The following is a 20,455-nucleotide window of genomic DNA, read 5'->3' as shown; positions in this document are numbered from 1 at the left end:
GTGGACCTCTGACACCTGGACCCTCAGGTGGACCTCTGACACCTGGACCCTCAGGTGGACCTCTGACACCTGGACCCTCAGGTGGACCTCTGACACCTGGACCCTCTGGTGGACCTCTGACACCTGGACCCTCAGGTGGACCTCTGACATCTGGACTCTCAGGTGGACCTCTGACACCTGGACCCTCAGGTGGACCTCTGACACCTGACATCACAGGTGTTTTACATACTGCAATACACTTGTTTACACACATGTATATCTGTAAAACACCGCTGAAACTATGACTCTACACTCAGGGAAACACTAGGTCTTGTACAAAGTACACAAGCAGTGAAGTAGTCAGCTGGTGTAAATGTTAAATAAAAAGAGAATACAACAAATCCTTTTCAACTTATATTCAATTGAATAGACTGCAAAGACAAGATATTTCATCCATCCATCCATTTCTACCGCTTATTCCCTTTTGGGGTCACGCGGAGCCCTGGCGCCTATCTCAGCTACAATCGGGCGGTAGGCAGGGTACACATATCTTTGGAGGTGGGAGGGGCCTATCCCCAGGTGCATGTCTTTGGAAGTGGGAGTGGCCTATCCCCAGGTGCATGTCTTTGGAGGTGGGAGGGGCCTATCCCCAGGTGCATGTCTTTGGAAGTGGGAGTGGCCTATCCCCAGGTGCATGTCTTTGGAGGTGGGAGGGGCCTATCCCCAGGTGCATGTCTTTGGAAGTGGGAGTGGCCTACCCCCAGGTGCATGTCTTTGGAGGTGGGAGGGGCCTATCTCCAGGTGCATGTCTTTGGAGGTGGGAGGGGCCTATCCCCAGGTGCATGTCTTTGGAGGTGGGATGGGCCTATCCCCAGGTGCATGTCTTTGGAGGTGGGAGGGGCCTATCCGCAGGTGCATGTCTTTGGAGGTGGGATGAGCCTATCCCCAGGTGCATGACTTTGGAGGTGGGAGGGGCCTATCCCCAGGTGAATATCTTTGGAGGTGGGAGGGGCCTATCCCCAGGTTCATGTCTTTGGAGGTGGGAGGGGCCTATCCCCAGGTGCATGTCTTTGGAGGTGGGAGGGGCCTATCCCCAGGTGCATGTCTTTGGAGGTGGGAGGGGCCTACCCCCAGGTGCATGTCTTTGGAGGTGGGAGGGGCCTATCCCCAGGTGCATGTCTTTGAAGGTGGGAGGAAGCCGGAGTACCCGGAGTAGAACCCACACAGTCACAGGCAGAACATGCAAACTCCACACAGAAAGATCCCGAGCCTGGGATTGAACCCAGGACTGCAGGACCTTCGTATTGTGAGGCAGACGCACTAACCCCTCTGCCACCGTGAAGCCCAAGAGATATTTCATGGTATTTATTATTTTTTTGCAAATAATCATGAAGTTAGAATGTAATGGCAGCAACACATGTTAAAAAAGGCATTTTTACCAGTGTGTTACATGGCCTTTCCTTTGAACAACACTCAGTAACTGAGGAGACACTTTTTTGAAGTGGCATTCTTTCCCATTCTTGCTTGATGTACAGCTTAAGTTCAACAGTCTCCTACCTCATATTTTAGCCTGCACACATGTTCAATGTCTGGACTACAGGCAGGCCAGTCTAGTACCCACACTCTTTAACTATGAAGCCACGCTGTTGTAACACGAAATAAGCAGGGGCGTCCATGATAACAATGCTTGGATGGCAACATACACTATGTTGCCAAAAGTATTTGGCCAGCCATCCAAATGTTGAGAATCACTAATCACGTGGCCCAGTGTATCAAATCAAGCACTTAGGCACGGAGACTGTTTCTACAGACATTTGTGAAAGAATGGGCCGCTCTCAGTGATTTCCAGCGTGGAACTGTCACAGGATGCCACCTGTGCAACAAATCCAGTCCTGAAATTTCTTTGCTCCTAAATATTCCAAAGTAAACTTTTGGCTTTATGCTAAGAAAGGGGAAGAGTTTGGGAACAACAGCAACTCAGCCAGCAAGTGGTAGGCCAGGTAAAGTGACAGAGAGGTCAGCATAGTGCAAAGACTTTCTGCACAGTCACTTGCTACACACCTCCAAACTTCATGTCACCTTCCAATTAGCCCACGTACAGTACGCAGAGAGCTTCAAGTGACAGAGAGGTCAGCATAGTGCAAAGACTTTCTGCACAGTCACTTGCTACACAGCTCCAGACTTCATGTCACCTTCCAATTAGCCCACGTACAGTACACAGAGAGCTTCAAGTGACAGAGAGGTCAGCATAGTGCAAAGACTTTCTCTGCACAGTCACTTGCTACACAGCTCCAGACTTCATGTCACCTTCCAATTAGCCCACGTACAGTACGCAGAGAGCTTCATGGAATGTTTGCATGGCCGAGCAGCTTCTACTAAGCCATGCATCACCACGTCCGATGCAAAGTGTGGGATGCAGTGTTTCACATGGTACCTTTTTATGTTTCCCATGGTACCTTTTTATGTTTCCCATGGTACCTTTTTATGTGTCCCGTGGTACCTTTTTATGTTTCACATGGTACCTTTTTATGTGTCCCGTGGTACCTTTTTATGTTTCACATGGTACCTTTTTATGTGTCCCGTGGTACCTTTTTATGTGTCCGTGGTACCTTTTTAGGTTTCCCATGGTACCTTTTTATGTGTCCCGTGGTACCTTTTTATGTGTCCGTGGTACCTTTTTATGTTTCCCGTGGTACCTTTTTATGTGTCCGTGGTACCTTTTTATGTTTCACATGGTACCTTTTTATGTGTCCCGTGGTACCTTTTTATGTGTCCGTGGTACCTTTTTAGGTTTCCCATGGTACCTTTTTATGTGTCCCGTGGTACCTTTTTATGTGTCCGTGGTACCTTTTTATGTTTCCCGTGGTACCTTTTTATGTGTCCGTGGTACCTTTTTATGTTTCCCATGGTACCGTTTTATGTGTCCCGTGGTACCTTTTTATGTGTCCCGTAGTTCCTTGTGTGTCCCGTGGTACCTTCTAGTGGGTCCCGTGGTACCTTCTAGTGGGTCCCGTGGTACCTTCTAGTTGGTCCCGTGGTACCTTCTAGTGGGTCCCGTGGTACCTTCTAGTGGGTCCCGTGGTACCTTCTAGTGGGTCCCGTGGTACCTTCTAGTGGGTCCCGTGGTACCTTCTAGTTGGTCCCGTGGTACCTTCTAGTGGGTCCCGTGGTACCTTCTAGTGGGTCCCGTGGTACCTTCTAGTGGGTCCCGTGGTACCCTTTGACGTGTCTCCCCGCATTTTTAGGTGGATTGCCTCCTCGTCATCCTCTTATGTGGCCCCTCATAACGTTTTAGTGTGTCCTGCCACATCATTTTATGTGGTCCGCCGCTTTTATTAGGGGTGTCTTGCCACTTTGTTTGAAGTGGCCCACCGCATCATTTTGCGTGGTCAGGCGCATCATTTTTTGTGGTCCGCCCATTTTAAGTGGCTAGCCGATTTTTTCACGCAGTCTGCCACTTTATTGTAAGTGGCCTGCTGCATCATTTTATGTGGTCAGTCACATTTTTGGTGGTCTGCTGATTTACGTGGTCCGCCGCTTTATTTTACGTGGCCTGCCGCAACATTTTTTGTGGTCAGGTGCATCCTTTTTTGTGGTCTGCTGATTTACGTGGTCCACCGGTTTATTGTAAGTGGCCTGCCGCAACATTTTATGTGGTCAGGTGCATCCTTTTTTGTGGTCTGCTGATTTACGTGGTCCACCGCTTTATTGTAAGTGGCCTGCTGCATCATTTTATGTGGTCAGGTGCATCCTTTTTTGTGGTCTGCTGATTTACGTGGTCCACCGCTTTATTGTAAGTGGCCTGCTGCATCATTTTATGTGGTCAGGTGCATCCTTTTTTGTGGTCTGCTGCTTTACGTGGTCCACCGCTTTATTGTAAGTGGCCTGCCGCAACATTTTATGTGGTCAGGTGCATCCTTTTTTGTGGTCTGCTGATTTACGTGGTCCGCCGCTTTATTTTACGTGGCCTGCTGCATCATTTTATGTGGTCAGGTGCATCCTTTTTTGTGGTCTGCTGCTTTACGTGGTCCACCGCTTTATTGTAAGTGGCCTGCCGCAACATTTTATGTGGTCAGGTGCATCCTTTTTTGTGGTCTGCTGCTTTACGTGGTCCGCCGCTTTACGTGGTCCGCCGCTTTATTTTACGTGGCCTGCCGCAACATTTTATGTGGTCAGGTGCATCCTTTTTTGTGGTCTGCTGCTTTACGTGGTCCGCCGCTTTATTGTAAGTGGCCTGCCGCTACATTTTATTCGGTCAGGTGCATCCTTTTTTGTGGTCTGCTGCTTTACGTGGTCCGCCGCTTTATTTTACGTGGCCTGCCGCAACATTTTATGTGGTCAGGTGCATCCTTTTTTGTGGTCTGCTGCTTTACGTGGTCCACCGCTTTATTGTAAGTGGCCTGCTGCATCATTTTATGTGGTCAGGTGCATCCTTTTTTGTGGTCTGCTGCTTTACGTGGTCCGCCGCTTTATTGTAAGTGGCCTGCCGCAACATTTTATGTGGTCAGGTGCATCCTTTTTTGTGGTCTGCTGATTTACGTGGTCCGCCGCTTTATTTTACGTGGCCTGCTGCATCATTTTATGTGGTCAGGTGCATCCTTTTTTGTGGTCTGCTGATTTACGTGGTCTGCCGCTTTATTGTAAGTGGCCTGCCGCAACATTTTATGTGGTCAGGTGCATCCTTTTTTGTGGTCTGCTGATTTACGTGGTCCACCGCTTTATTGTAAGTGGCCTGCTGCATCATTTTATGTGGTCAGGTGCATCCTTTTTTGTGGTCTGCTGCTTTACGTGGTCCACCGCTTTATTGTAAGTGGCCTGCCGCAACATTTTATGTGGTCAGGTGCATCCTTTTTTGTGGTCTGCTGCTTTACGTGGTCCGCCGCTTTATTTTACGTGGCCTGCCGCAACATTTTATGTGGTCAGGTGCATCCTTTTTTGTGGTCTGCTGCTTTACGTGGTCCGCCGCTTTATTTTACGTGGCCTGCCGCAACATTTTATGTGGTCAGGTGCATCCTTTTTTGTGGTCTGCTGCTTTACGTGGTCCACCGCTTTATTGTAAGTGGCCTGCTGCATCATTTTATGTGGTCAGGTGCATCCTTTTTTGTGGTCTGCTGCTTTACGTGGTCCGCCGCTTTATTGTAAGTGGCCTGCCGCAACATTTTATGTGGTCAGGTGCATCCTTTTTTGTGGTCTGCTGATTTACGTGGTCCACCGCTTTATTGTAAGTGGCCTGCTGCATCATTTTATGTGGTCAGGTGCATCCTTTTTTGTGGTCTGCTGCTTTACGTGGTCCACCGCTTTATTGTAAGTGGCCTGCCGCAACATTTTATGTGGTCAGGTGCATCCTTTTTTGTGGTCTGCTGATTTACGTGGTCCGCCGCTTTATTTTACGTGGCCTGCTGCATCATTTTATGTGGTCAGGTGCATCCTTTTTTGTGGTCTGCTGCTTTACGTGGTCCACCGCTTTATTGTAAGTGGCCTGCCGCAACATTTTATGTGGTCAGGTGCATCCTTTTTTGTGGTCTGCTGCTTTACGTGGTCCGCCGCTTTATTTTACGTGGCCTGCCGCAACATTTTATGTGGTCAGGTGCATCCTTTTTTGTGGTCTGCTGCTTTACGTGGTCCGCCGCTTTATTGTAAGTGGCCTGCCGCTACATTTTATTCGGTCAGGTGCATCCTTTTTTGTGGTCTGCTGCTTTACGTGGTCCGCCGCTTTATTTTATGTGGCCTGCCGCAACATTTTATGTGGTCAGGTGCATCCTTTTTTGTGGTCTGCTGCTTTACGTGGTCCACCGCTTTATTGTAAGTGGCCTGCTGCATCATTTTATGTGGTCAGGTGCATCCTTTTTTGTGGTCTGCTGCTTTACGTGGTCCGCCGCTTTATTGTAAGTGGCCTGCCGCAACATTTTATGTGGTCAGGTGCATCCTTTTTTGTGGTCTGCTGATTTACGTGGTCCGCCGCCTTATTTTACGTGGCCTGCTGCATCATTTTATGTGGTCAGGTGCATCCTTTTTTGTGGTCTGCTGATTTACGTGGTCTGCCGCTTTATTGTAAGTGGCCTGCCGCAACATTTTATGTGGTCAGGTGCATCCTTTTTTGTGGTCTGCTGATTTACGTGGTCCACCGCTTTATTGTAAGTGGCCTGCTGCATCATTTTATGTGGTCAGGTGCATCCTTTTTTGTGGTCTGCTGCTTTACGTGGTCCACCGCTTTATTGTAAGTGGCCTGCCGCAACATTTTATGTGGTCAGGTGCATCCTTTTTTGTGGTCTGCTGCTTTACGTGGTCCGCCGCTTTATTTGACGTGGCCTGCCGCAACATTTTATGTGGTCAGGTGCATCCTTTTTTGTGGTCTGCTGCTTTACGTGGTCCGCCGCTTTATTTTACGTGGCCTGCCGCAACATTTTATGTGGTCAGGTGCATCCTTTTTTGTGGTCTGCTGCTTTACGTGGTCCACCGCTTTATTGTAAGTGGCCTGCCGCAACATTTTATGTGGTCAGGTGCATCCTTTTTTGTGGTCTGCTGCTTTACGTGGTCCGCCGCTTTATTGTAAGTGGCCTGCCGCAACATTTTATGTGGTCAGGTGCATCCTTTTTTGTGGTCTGCTGCTTTACGTGGTCCGCCGCTTTATTGTAAGTGGCCTGCCGCAACATTTTATGTGGTGAGTAAAAATGTAGTTTGTGGCGTTCCAGTAAAATAATTGTTCTAATGATGTCATCCAGCCCACTTTGTCACCTTTCTTTGTTTTTTGTCTATTATAGTTTTTATGTTAGTAACCTGTTATTATTCATAACCAGCCCCATAACAATAAAAAGTACAACAACAGAAAATCATCATAACCATTTGTGACGAGTTGGGGTCGTTATGACAACATGTTCCTAGTCCTACCATACAAACTATAATAGACAAAGTAGTTATGCAAAATAACATTTTCATATCATACAAACTATAATAGACACAAATAGGTATGACAATTACATGTTCATACCATTAAAACTATAAAAGGTTAATGACCTAAAAACTATAATATTGTTTTTTGCAGCACAAATGAATGGTTAAGTGATTCTGACGGGGGTCTGGATGACATCACCAGTCAGAATGTGGATTTCAGAATAAAAGAAGCCGCAAAGGACTGTGATGTGAGTCTTATTACAATATTTGCAGGGCGTTGGTGTGTCAGAGTCATAGGTCTGACACACATGTTGGTGTGTCAGAGTCATAGGTCTGACGCACATGTTGGTGTGTCAGAGTCATAGGTCTGACGCACATGTTGGTGTGTCAGAGTCATAGGTCTGACACACATGTTGGTGTGTCAGAGTCATAGGTCTGACACACATGTTGGTGTGTCAGAGTCATAGGTCTGACACACATGTTGGTGTGTCAGAGTCATAGGTCTGACGCACATGTTGGTGTGTCAGAGTCATAGGTCTGACGCACATGTTGGTGTGTCAGAGTCATAGGTCTGACGCACATGTTGGTGTGTCAGAGTCATAGGTCTGACACACATGTTGGTGTGTCAGAGTCATAGGTCTGACACACATGTTGGTGTGTCAGAGTCATAGGTCTGACACACATGTTGGTGTGTCAGAGTCATAGGTCTGACACACATGTTGGTGTGTCAGAGTCATAGGTCTGACACACATGTTGGTGTGTCAGAGTCATAGGTCTGACACACATGTTGGTGTGTCAGAGTCATAGGTCTGACACACATGTTGGTGTGTCAGGCCTATGACTCTGACACACATGTTGGTGTGTCAGAGTCATAGGTCTGACGCACATGTTGGTGTGTCAGAGTCATAGGTCTGACACACATGTTGGTGTGTCAGAGTCATAGGTCTGACACACATGTTGGTGTGTCAGAGTCATAGGTCTGACACACATGTTGGTGTGTCAGAGTCATAGGTCTGACACACATGTTGGTGTGTCAGAGTCATAGGTCTGACACACATGTTGGTGTGTCAGAGTCATAGGTCTGACACACATGTTGGTGTGTCAGAGTCATAGGTCTGACACACATGTTGGTGTGTCAGAGTCTTAGGTCTGACACACATGTTGGTGTGTCAGACCTATGACTCTGACACACATGTCAAATCAACCATTGACCTCAAACCTAATTACTTTTTTATACAAATGTGTGTATATACATGTACATATGTGTATATATACATGTACATATGTGTGTATATACATGTACATATGTGTATATATACATGTACATATGTGTATATATACATGTACATATGTGTATATATACATGTACATATGTGTATATATACATGTACATATGTGTATATATACATGTACATATGTGTGTATATACATGTACATATGTGTGTATATACATGTACATATGTGTGTATATACATGTACATATGTGTATATATACATGTACATATGTGTATATATACATGTACATATGTGTGTATATACATGTACATATGTGTGTATATACATGTACATATGTGTATATATACATGTACATATGTGTGTATATACATGTACATATGTGTGTATATACATGTACATATGTGTATATATACATGTACATATGTGTATATATACATGTACATATGTGTGTATATACATGTACATATGTGTGTATATACATGTACATACAGTATGTGTATATATACATGTACATATGTGTATATATACATGTACATATGTGTATATATACATGTACATATGTGTATATATACATGTACATATGTGTGTATATACATGTACATATGTGTGTATATACATGTACATATGTGTATATATACATGTACATATGTGTATATATACATGTACATATGTGTGTATATACATGTACATATGTGTATATATACATGTACATATGTGTATATATACATGTACATATGTGTGTATATACATGTACATATGTGTATATATACATGTACATATGTGTGTATATACATGTACATATGTGTATATATACATGTACATATGTGTATATATACATGTACATATGTGTGTATATACATGTACATATGTGTATATATACATGTACATATGTGTGTATATACATGTACATATGTGTATATATACATGTACATATGTGTATATATACATGTACATATGTGTATATATACATGTACATATGTGTATATATACATGTACATATGTGTGTATATACATGTACATATGTGTGTATATACATGTACATATGTGTGTATATACATGTACATATGTGTGTATATACATGTACATATGTGTGTATATACATGTACATATGTGTGTATATACATGTACATATGTGTATATATACATGTACATATGTGTATATATACATGTACATATGTGTATATATACATGTACATATGTGTGTATATACATGTACATATGTGTATATATACATGTACATATATGTATATATACATGTACATATGTGTGTGTATACATGTACATATGTGTGTGTATACATGTACATATGTGTATATATACATGTACATATGTGTATATATACATGTACATATGTGTATATATACATGTAGATATGTGTATATATACATGTACATATGTGTATATATACATGTACATATGTGTATATATACATGTACATATGTGTATATATACATGTAGATATGTGTATATATATATATATGCACATATATGTATATATACATGTAGACATGTGTATATGTACATGTAGATATGTGTATATATAGATGTGTGTGTATATATACATGCACATATATGTATATATATATACAGTACATGTAGATATGTGTATATATAAATACATGTAGATATGTGTATATATATATACGTGTAGATGTGTGTATATATAGATATAGAAGTGTGTGTATATACATACATGTAGATTTGTGTAAATATAGATATAGATATATGTATATATAGATATAGATGTGTGTATATACATGTAGATATGTGTGTATATATATATATATATATATATATATATATATACATACACACGTGTAGATACATGTGTATATAGATGTAATAAGGTGGTGTAATGTATGTGACTATATAGATATAGATGTGTGTGTGTAAAAAGGTGGTGTAATGTAGGTGACTTTATATAGATATATATATGTGTGTGTGTAAAAAGGTGGTGTAATGTAGGTGACTTTATATAGATATATATATGTGTGTGTAAAAGGGTGGTGTAATGTTGGTGACTTTATATTGATATAGATATGTGTGTAGAAAGGTGGTGTAATGTAGGTGACTTTATATAGATATATATGTTTGTGTGTGAAAAGGTGGTGTAATGTAGGTGACTTTATATATATATATATATGTGTGTGTAAAAAGGTGGTGTGATGTAGGTGACTTTATATAGATATAGATGTGTGTGTAAAAAGGTGGTGTAATGTAGGTGACTTTATATAGATATATATATGTGTGTGTAAAAATGTGGTGTAATGTAGGTGACTTTATATAGATATATATATGTGTGTGTGTGTATAAAGGTGGTGTAATGTAGGTGACTTTATATAGATATATATATGTGTGTGTGTAAAAAGGTGGTGTAATGTAGGTGACTTTATATAGATATATATGTGTGTTTAAAAAGGTGGTGTAATGTAGGTGACTATATAGATATATGTGTGTAAAAAGGTGGTGTAATGTAGATGACTTTATATAGATATAGATGTGTGTGTAGAAAGGTGGTGTAATGTAGGTGACTGTATATAGATATAGATGTGTGTGTAAAAAGGTGGTGTAATGTAGGTGACTTTATATAGATATAGATGTGTGTAAAAAGGTGGTATAATGTAGGTGACTTTATATAGATATAGATGTGTGTAAAAAGGTGGTGTAATGTAGGTGACTTTATATAGATATATATAGATGTGTGTGTAAAAAGGTGGTGTAATGTAGGTGACTTTATATAGATATATATATGTGTGTGTAAAAAGGTGGTGTAATGTAGGTGACTTTATATAGATATAGATGTGTGTGTAAAAAGGTGGTGTAATGTAGGTGACTTTATATAGATATATGTGTGTAAAAAGGTGGTGTAATGTAGGTGACTTTATATAGATATATATATGTGTGTTTGTAAAAAGGTGGTGTAATGTAGGTGACTTTATATAGATATAGATGTGTGTAAAAAGGTGGTGTAATGTAGGTGACTATATAGATATATATATAGATGTGTGTAAAAAGGTGGTGTAATGTAGGTGACTTTATATAGATATATATATGTGTGTGTGTGTGTGTAAAAAGGTGGTGTAATGTAGGTGACTTTATATAGATATGTGTGTGTAAAAAGGTGGTGTAATGTAGGTGACTTTATATATATATGTGTGTGTAAAAAGGTGGTGTAATGTAGGTGACTTTATATAGATATATATATGTGTGTGTGTAAAAAGGTGGTGTAATGTAGGTGACTATATAGATATATATATGTGTGTGTGTGTAAAAAGGTGGTGTAATGTAGGTGACTTTATATATATATATATATATGTGTGTGTGTAAAAAGGTGGTGTAATGTAGGTGACTTTATATAGATATATATGTGTGTAAAAAGGTGGTGTAATGTAGGTGACTTTATATAGATATATATATATGTGTGTGTAAAAAGGTGGTGTAATGTAGGTGACTTTATATAGATATAGATGTGTGTGTAAAAAGGTGGTGTAATGTAGGTGACTTTATATAGATATATATATATGTGTGTGTAAAAAGGTGGTGCAATGTAGGTGACTTTACATAGATATGTGTGTGTAAAAAGGTGGTGTAATGTAGGTGACTTTATATAGATATATATGTGTGTGTGTGTAGAAAGGTGGTGTAATGTAGGTGACTAGATATATATATATGTGTGTAAAAAGGTGGTGTAATGTAGGTGACTTTATATAGATATATATGTGTGTGTATAAAAAGGTGGTGTAATGTAGGTGACTTTATATAGATATATATGTGTGTGTGTAAAAAGGTGGTGTAATGTAGGTGACTTTATATAGATATATATATGTGTGTGTGTGTAAAAAGGTGGTGTAATGTAGGTGACTTTATATAGATATATTTATGTGTGTGTGTGTGTGTAGAAAGGTGGTGTAATGTAGGTGACTTTATATAGATATGTGTGTGTAAAAAGGTGGTGTAATGTAGGTGACTTTATATGGATATATATAGATGTGTGTGTAAAAAGGTGGTGTAATGTAGGTGACTTTATATAGATATATATATGTGTGTGTAAAAAGGTGGTGTAATGTAGGTGACTTTATATAGATATAGATGTGTGTGTAAAAAGGTGGTGTAATGTAGGTGACTTTATATAGATATATGTGTGTAAAAAGGTGGTGTAATGTAGGTGACTTTATATAGATATATATATGTGTGTGTGTAAAAGGTTGTGTAATGTAGGTGACTTTATATAGATATAGATGTGTGTGTAAAAAGGTGGTGTAATGTAGGTGACTATATAGATATATATATAGATGTGTGTGTAAAAAGGTGGTGTAATGTAGGTGACTTTATATAGATATATATATGTGTGTGTGTGTAAAAAGGTGGTGTAATGTAGGTGACTTTATATAGATATGTGTGTAAAAAGGTGGTGTAATGTAGGTGACTTTATATGTGTGTGTAAAAAGGTGGTGTAATGTAGGTGACTATATAGATATATATATGTGTGTGTGTAAAAAGGTGGTGTAATGTAGGTGACTTTATATAGATATAGATGTGTGTGTAAAAAGGTGGTGTAATGTAGGTGACTTTATATAGATATATGTGTGTAAAAAGGTGGTGTAATGTAGGTGACTTTATATAGATATATATGTGTGTGTGTAAAAAGGTGGTGTAATGTAGGTGACTTTATATAGATATAGATGTGTGTGTAAAAAGGTGGTGTAATGTAGGTGACTATATAGATATAGATATAGATGTGTGTGTAAAAAGGTGGTGTAATGTAGGTGACTTTATATAGATATATATATATGTGTGTGTGTAAAAAGGTGGTGTAATGTAGGGGACTTTATATAGATATGTGTGTAAAAAGGTGGTGTAATGTAGGTGACTTTATATATGTGTGTGTAAAAAGGTGGTGTAATGTAGGTGACTTTATATAGATATATATATGTGTGTGTGTAAAAAGGTGGTGTAATGTAGGTGACTTTATATAGATATATATATGTGTGTGTGTAAAAAGGTGGTGTAATGTAGGTGACTTTATATAGATATATATATATGTGTGTGTGTAAAAAGGTGGTGTAATGTAGGTGACTTTATATAGATATATGTGTGTGTAAAAAGGTGGTGTAATGTAGGTGACTTTATATAGATATATATGTGTGTAAAAAGGTGGTGTGATGTAGGTGACTTTATATAGATATATATATGTGTGTGTAAAAAGGTGGTGTAATGTAGGTGACTTTATATAGATATAGATGTGTGTGTAAAAGGGTGGTGTAATGTAGGTGACTTTATATAGATACACATATGTGTGTGTAAAAAGGTGGTGTAATGTAGGTGACTTTACATAGATATGTGTGTGTAAAAAGGTGGTGTAATGTAGGTGACTTTATATAGATATATATGTGTGTGTGTGTAGAAAGGTGGTGTAATGTAGGGGACTATATAGATATATATATATGTGTGTAAAAAGGTGGTGTAATGTAGGTGACTTTATATAGATATATATGTGTGTGTATAAAAAGGTGGTGTAATGTAGGTGACTTTATATAGATATATATGTGTGTGTAAAAAGGTGGTGTAATGTAGGTGACTTTATATAGATATATATATATGTGTGTGTGTAGAAAGGTGGTGTAATGTAGGTGACTTTATATAGATATGTGTGTGTGTAAAAAGGTGGTGTAATGTAGGTGACTTTATATAGATATGTGTGTGTGTAAAAAGGTGGTGTAATGTAGGTGACTTTATATAGATATATTTGTGTGTAAAAAGGTGGTGTAATGTATGTGACTTTATATAGATATATATGTGTGTAAAAAGGTGGTGTAATGTAGGTGACTTTATATAGATATATGTGTGTAAAAAGGTGGTGTAATGTAGGTGACTTTATATAGATATGTGTGTAAAAAGGTCGTGTAATGTAGGTGACTTTATATAGATATATATGTGTGTAAAAAGGTGGTGTAATGTAGGTGACTTTATATAGATATATATATATATATGTGTGCGTAAAAAGGTGGTGTAATGTAGGTGACTTTATATAGATATATGTGTGTAAAAAGGTGGTGTAATGTATGTGACTTTATATAGATATATATGTGTGTGTGTAAAAAGGTGGTGTAATGTAGGTGACTTTATATAGATATGTGTGTGTGTAAAAAGGTGGTGTAATGTATGTGACTTTATATAGATATATATATGTGTGTGTGTAAAAAGGTGGTGTAATGTAGGTGACTTTATATAGATATATATGTGTGTGTAAAAAGGTGGTGTAATGTATGTGACTTTATATAGATATATATATGTGTGTGTAAAAAGGTGGTGTAATGTAGGTGACTTTATATAGATATATATATGTGTGTGTGTAAAAAGGTGGTGTAATGTAGGTGACTTTATATAGATATATATGTGTGTAAAAAGGTGGTGTAATGTAGGTGACTTTATATAGATATATGTGTGTGTAAAAAGGTGGTGTAATGTATGTGACTTTATATAGATATATATATGTGTGTGTAAAAAGGTGGTGTAATGTAGGTGACTTTATATAGATATATATATGTGTGTGTGTAAAAAGGTGGTGTAATGTAGGTGACTTTATATAGATATATATGTGTGTAAAAAGGTGGTGTAATGTAGGTGACTTTATATAGATATATATATATATATATATGTGTGCGTAAAAAGGTGGTGTAATGTAGGTGACTTTATATAGATATGTGTGTAAAAAGGTGGTGTAATGTATGTGACTTTATATAGATATATATATGTGTGTGTGTGTAAAAAGGTGGTGTAATGTAGGTGACTTTATATAGATATATATGTGTGTGTGTAAAAAGGTGGTGTAATGTATGTGACTTTATATAGATATATATATGTGTGTGTGTAAAAAGGTGGTGTAATGTAGGTGACTTTATATAGATATATATGTGTGTGTAAAAGGGTGGTGTAATATATGTGACTTTATATAGATATATATATGTGTGTGTGTAAAAAGGTGGTGTAATGTAGGTGACTTTATATAGATATATATATGTGTGTGTGTAAAAAGGTGGTGTAATGTAGGTGACTTTATATAGATATATATATGTGTGTGTGTGTAAAAAGGTGGTGTAATGTAGGTGATTTTATATAGATATATATATGTGTGTGTGTGTAAAAAGGTGGTGTAATGTAGGTGACTTTATATGGATATATATATGTGTGTGTGTAAAAAGGTGGTGTAATGTAGGTGACTTTATATAGATATATATATGTGTGTGTGTAAAAAGGTGGTGTAATGTAGGTGACTTTATATAGATATATATATGTGTGTGTGTGTAAAAAGGTGGTGTAATGTAGGTGACTTTATATAGATATATATATGTGTGCGTAAAAAGGTGGTGTAATGTAGGTGACTTTATATAGATATATATGTGTGTGTAAAAGGGTGGTGTAATGTATGTGACTTTATATAGATATATATATGTGTGTGTGTAAAAAGGTGGTGTAATGTAGGTGACATTATATAGATATATATATGTGTGTGTGTAAAAAGGTGGTGTAATGTAAGTGACTTTATATAGATATATATATGTGTGTGTGTGTAAAAAGGTGGTGTAATGTAGGTGATTTTATATAGATATATATATGTGTGTGTGTGTAAAAAGGTGGTGTAATGTAGGTGACTTTATATAGATATATATATGTGTGTGTGTAAAAAGGTGGTGTAATGTAGGTGACTTTATATAGATATATATATGTGTGTGTGTAAAAAGGTGGTGTAATGTAGGTGACTTTATATAGATATATATATGTGTGTGTGTGTAAAAAGGTGGTGTAATGTAGGTGACTTTATATAGATATATATATGTGTGCGTAAAAAGGTGGTGTAATGTAGGTGACTTTATATAGATATATGTGTGTAAAAAGGTGGTGTAATGTATGTGACTTTATATAGATATATATATGTGTGTGTGTGTAAAAAGGTGGTGTAATGTAGGTGACTTTATATAGATATATATGTGTGTGTGTAAAAAGGTGGTGTAATGTATGTGACTTTATATAGATATATATATGTGTGTGTGTAAAAAGGTGGTGTAATGTAGGTGACTTTATATAGATATATGTGTGTGTAAAAAGGTGGTGTAATGTATGTGACTTTGTATAGATATATATATGTGTGTGTAAAAAGGTGGTGTAATGTAGGTGACTTTATATAGATATATATATGTGTGTGTGTAAAAAGGTGGTGTAATGTAGGTGACTTTATATAGATATATATATATGTGTGTGTGTGTGTAAAAAGGTGGTGTAACGTAGGTGACTTTATATAGATATATATATGTTTGTGTGTAAAAAGGTGGTGTAATGTAGGTGACTTTATATAGATATATATATGTGTGTGTGTAAAAAGGTGGTGTAATGTAGGTGACTTTATATAGATATATGTGTGTAAAAAGGTGGTGTAATGTAGGTGACTTTATATAGATATGTGTGTAAAAAGGTGGTGTAATGTAGGTGACTTTATATAGATATATATGTGTGTAAAAAGGTGGTGTAATGTAGGTGACTTTATATAGATATATATATATATATGTGTGCGTAAAAAGGTGGTGTAATGTAGGTGACTTTATATAGATATATGTGTGTAAAAAGGTGGTGTAATGTATGTGACTTTATATAGATATATATGTGTGTGTGTAAAAAGGTGGTGTAATGTAGGTGACTTTATATAGATATATATGTGTGTGTGTAAAAAGGTGGTGTAATGTATGTGACTTTATATAGATATATATATGTGTGTGTGTAAAAAGGTGGTGTAATGTAGGTGACTTTATATAGATATATATGTGTGTGTAAAAAGGTGGTGTAATGTATGACTTTATATAGATATATATATGTGTGTGTAAAAAGGTGGTGTAATGTAGGTGACTTTCTATAGATATATATATGTGTGTGTGTAAAAAGGTGGTGTAATGTAGGTGACTTTATATAGATATATATGTGTGTAAAAAGGTGGTGTAATGTAGGTGACTTTATATAGATATATATGTGTGTGTAAAAAGGTGGTGTAATGTATGTGACTTTATATAGATATATATATGTGTGTGTAAAAAGGTGGTGTAATGTAGGTGACTTTATATAGATATATATATGTGTGTGTGTAAAAAGGTGGTGTAATGTAGGTGACTTTATATAGATATATATGTGTGTAAAAAGGTGGTGTAATGTAGGTGACTTTATATAGATATATATATATATGTGTGCGTAAAAAGGTGGTGTAATGTAGGTGACTTTATATAGATATATGTGTGTAAAAAGGTGGTGTAATGTATGTGACTTTATATAGATATATATATGTGTGTGTGTAAAAAGGTGGTGTAATGTAGGTGACTTTATATAGATATATATGTGTGTGCGTAAAAAGGTGGTGTAATGTATGTGACTTTATATAGATATTTATGTGTGTGTGTAAAAAGGTGGTGTAATGTAGGTGACTTTATATAGATATATATGTGTGTGTAAAAGGGTGGTGTAATGTATGTGACTTTATATAGATATATATATGTGTGTGTAAAAAGGTGGTGTAATGTAGGTGACTTTATATAGATATATATATGTGTGTGTGTGTAAAAAGGTGGTGTAATGTAGGTGACTTTATATAGATATATATATGTGTGTGTGTGTGTGTAAAAAGGTGGTGTAATGTAGGTGACTTTATATAGATATATATATGTGTGTGTGTGTAAAAAGGTGGTGTAATGTAGGTGACTTTATATAGATATATATATATATATATGTGTGCGTAAAAAGGTGGTGTAATGTAGGTGACTTTATATAGATATATGTGTGTAAAAAGGTGCTGTAATGTATGTGACTTTATATAGATATATATATGTGTGTGTGTAAAAAGGTGGTGTAATGTAGGTGACTTTATATAGATATATATGTGTGTGTGTAAAAAGGTGGTGTAATGTATGTGACTTTATATAGATATATATATGTGTGTGTGTGTAAAAAGGTGGTGTAATGTAGGTGACTTTATATAGATATATGTGTGTGTAAAAAGGTGGTGTAATGTATGTGACTTTGTATAGATATATATATGTGTGTGTAAAAAGGTGGTGTAATGTAGGTGACTTTATATAGATATATATATGTGTGTGTGTAAAAAGGTGGTGTAATGTAGGTGACTTTATATAGATATATATATGTGTGTGTGTGTAAAAAGGTGGTGTAATGTAGGTGACTTTATATAGATATATATATGTGTGTGTGTGTAAAAAGGTGGTGTAATGTAGGTGACTTTATATAGATATATATATGTGTGTGTGTAAAAAGGTGGTGTAATGTAGGTGACTTTATATAGATATATGTGTGTGTGTGTGTAAAAAGGTGGTGTAATGTAGGTGACTTTCTCTCCAGCCGGACTTTGAAGTGGGTTAGCGGTCACGTGACCAGAGCAGTTATATAATAAGTAGGTCAACACGTTCCTGGCTGGCACGTGCAGCCCTCGCGCTTATGTAAAGTCTCGTGCGAGGTTCTCACATTACTATGTAGGTGAGGGCCACAGATCGTCTAATGCAGCAGAGAACACTCACTTGGACTTTCGCCCTACACTCTGTCCCTGGACGGTAACATTGATCATAGTTCCCTTTAGAAAGGTGTCATGGTCGCAGTGTGAAGTACAATGTGTCTTTAATCCACCCCGAACAACTCACATGACTCAATCGAGTGGACAAAATGTCATTTCTATTTGATTTCAACTCCAGCGCTTACATGTCAGAGTGAGACATCTTCTCATCGTCTATGACACTCTTATGAAGACACGCACGACACCGCCCACTGACGCGCTTATTACCTCATTCAAACATGGTTCTCTTATCTGCTTTAAACATGCTTTTGGATTATTATGTATCTTCTTTTTGATTGATTGATACTTTTATTAGTAGATTGCACAGTACAGTACATATTCCCTACAATTGACCACTAAATGGTAACACCCCAATAAGTTGTTCAACTTGTTTAAGTCGGTGTCCACCTTCATCGATTCATGGTAACATGCTTTAAAACATGCTTTTGTATTCTCTATCTTCTTTAAAGCATGCTTTTGTATTCTCTATCTTCTTTAAAACATGCTTTTGTATTCTCTATCTTTAAAACATGCTTTTGTATTCTCTATCTTCTTTAAAGCATGCTTTTGTATTATTCTCTATCTTCTTTAAAAAAAAATTTAAGTATTGATGTGAATCTTCTTTAAAACATTTGAAGTACTGATGTGAATCTTCTTTAAAACATTTGAAGTACTGATGTGAATCTTCTTTAAAACATTTGAAGTACTGATGTGAATCTTCTTTAAAACATTTGAAGTACTGATGTGAATCTTCTTTAAAACATTTGAAGTACTGATGTGAATCTTCATGATGTGCGTGTTAGTCATAGAAGGAGCGTCCATTTGTTTTTATTTAGTGAGTGTGTCTTACAATCCCAAGACGTGGACTGATGCGGCGTTCAAGGGGAATTGGAACAATGTAGACGGGACGTCACGTGCAAGTGTGCCGGCTAATTCCAGGCGGGGAATAAAGCAGCGGAGTGACGTCATCAGGCGGCCATGAATGAAAGACTAAAAGCGGGAGGAGGAGACGACATGTTTCCTGAAGGACGCTCACGTTTCTGGTCCTCCGCCTCTCTAAAACAAATATATACGAGGGGAAATGATGTCAATTATACAACTTGGCGGCGCTCCTCCTGTCTCCTTTACTGCTTTAGTCTGCTGGCTTCTCCACACTTTTGCAGTCTGTCTCCTCCACACTTCTTCAGTGTGTCTCCTCCACACTTCTTCAGTCTGTCTCCTCCACACTTTTTCAGTGTGTCTCCTCCACACTTCTTCAGTGTGTCTCCTCCACACTTGTCTCCTCCACACTTGTCTCCTCCACACTTTTTCAGTCTGTCTCCTCCACACTTCTTCAGTCTGTCTCCTCCACACTTCTTCAGTCTGTCTCCTCCACACTTCTTCAGTCTGTCTCCTCCACACTTTTTCAGTGTGTCTCTTCCAAACTTTGAGTGTCTCCTCCACACTTTTTCAGTGTGTCTCCTCCACACTTCTTCAGTGTGTCTCCTCCACACTTGTCTCCTCCACACTTTTTCAGTCTGTCTCCTCCACACTTCTTCAGTCTGTCTCCTCCACACTTTTTCAGTGTGTCTCTTCCAAACTTTGAGTGTGTCTCCTCCACACTTGTCTCCTCCAAACTTTGAGTGTGTCTCCGCCACCCTGGTCTCCTCCACCCTTGTCTCCTCCACCCTGGTGGTCCTGCACATGCTTGGGCATCCGGCCCCAGAGAGCATGTGTGACGGCGGCTCAGAAGGGACATCACACCGCGGC

At 37.8% G+C, this 20,455-nt stretch overlaps 1 protein-coding gene across 3 annotated transcripts in view; it reads left to right on the top strand.

Annotated features, from left to right (window-relative positions):
- The first annotated feature begins 18,415 nt into the window (after window positions 1-18,415).
- The window catches only part of LOC133561246 (basic helix-loop-helix ARNT-like protein 2), a 58,461-nt gene continuing 56,421 nt past the window's right edge, over window positions 18,416-20,455 (top strand). The window contains exon 1 of one of the 3 annotated variants that reach the window (XM_061914590.1): window positions 18,416-20,455. This exon is cut by the window's right edge and continues 4 nt beyond it. In XM_061914590.1, coding sequence (XP_061770574.1) covers window positions 19,685-20,455 — 771 coding nt within the window. In that variant the 5' untranslated portion in view covers window positions 18,416-19,684. The other 2 variants (XM_061914591.1, XM_061914589.1) reach the window with 2 other exon arrangements.

This window comes from Nerophis ophidion, linkage group LG10 (genome assembly GCF_033978795.1).
Source record: "Nerophis ophidion isolate RoL-2023_Sa linkage group LG10, RoL_Noph_v1.0, whole genome shotgun sequence".
Classification (NCBI taxonomy): Eukaryota; Metazoa; Chordata; class Actinopteri; order Syngnathiformes; family Syngnathidae; genus Nerophis; species Nerophis ophidion.
This window is presented reverse-complemented; position numbering and strand designations above follow the sequence as displayed.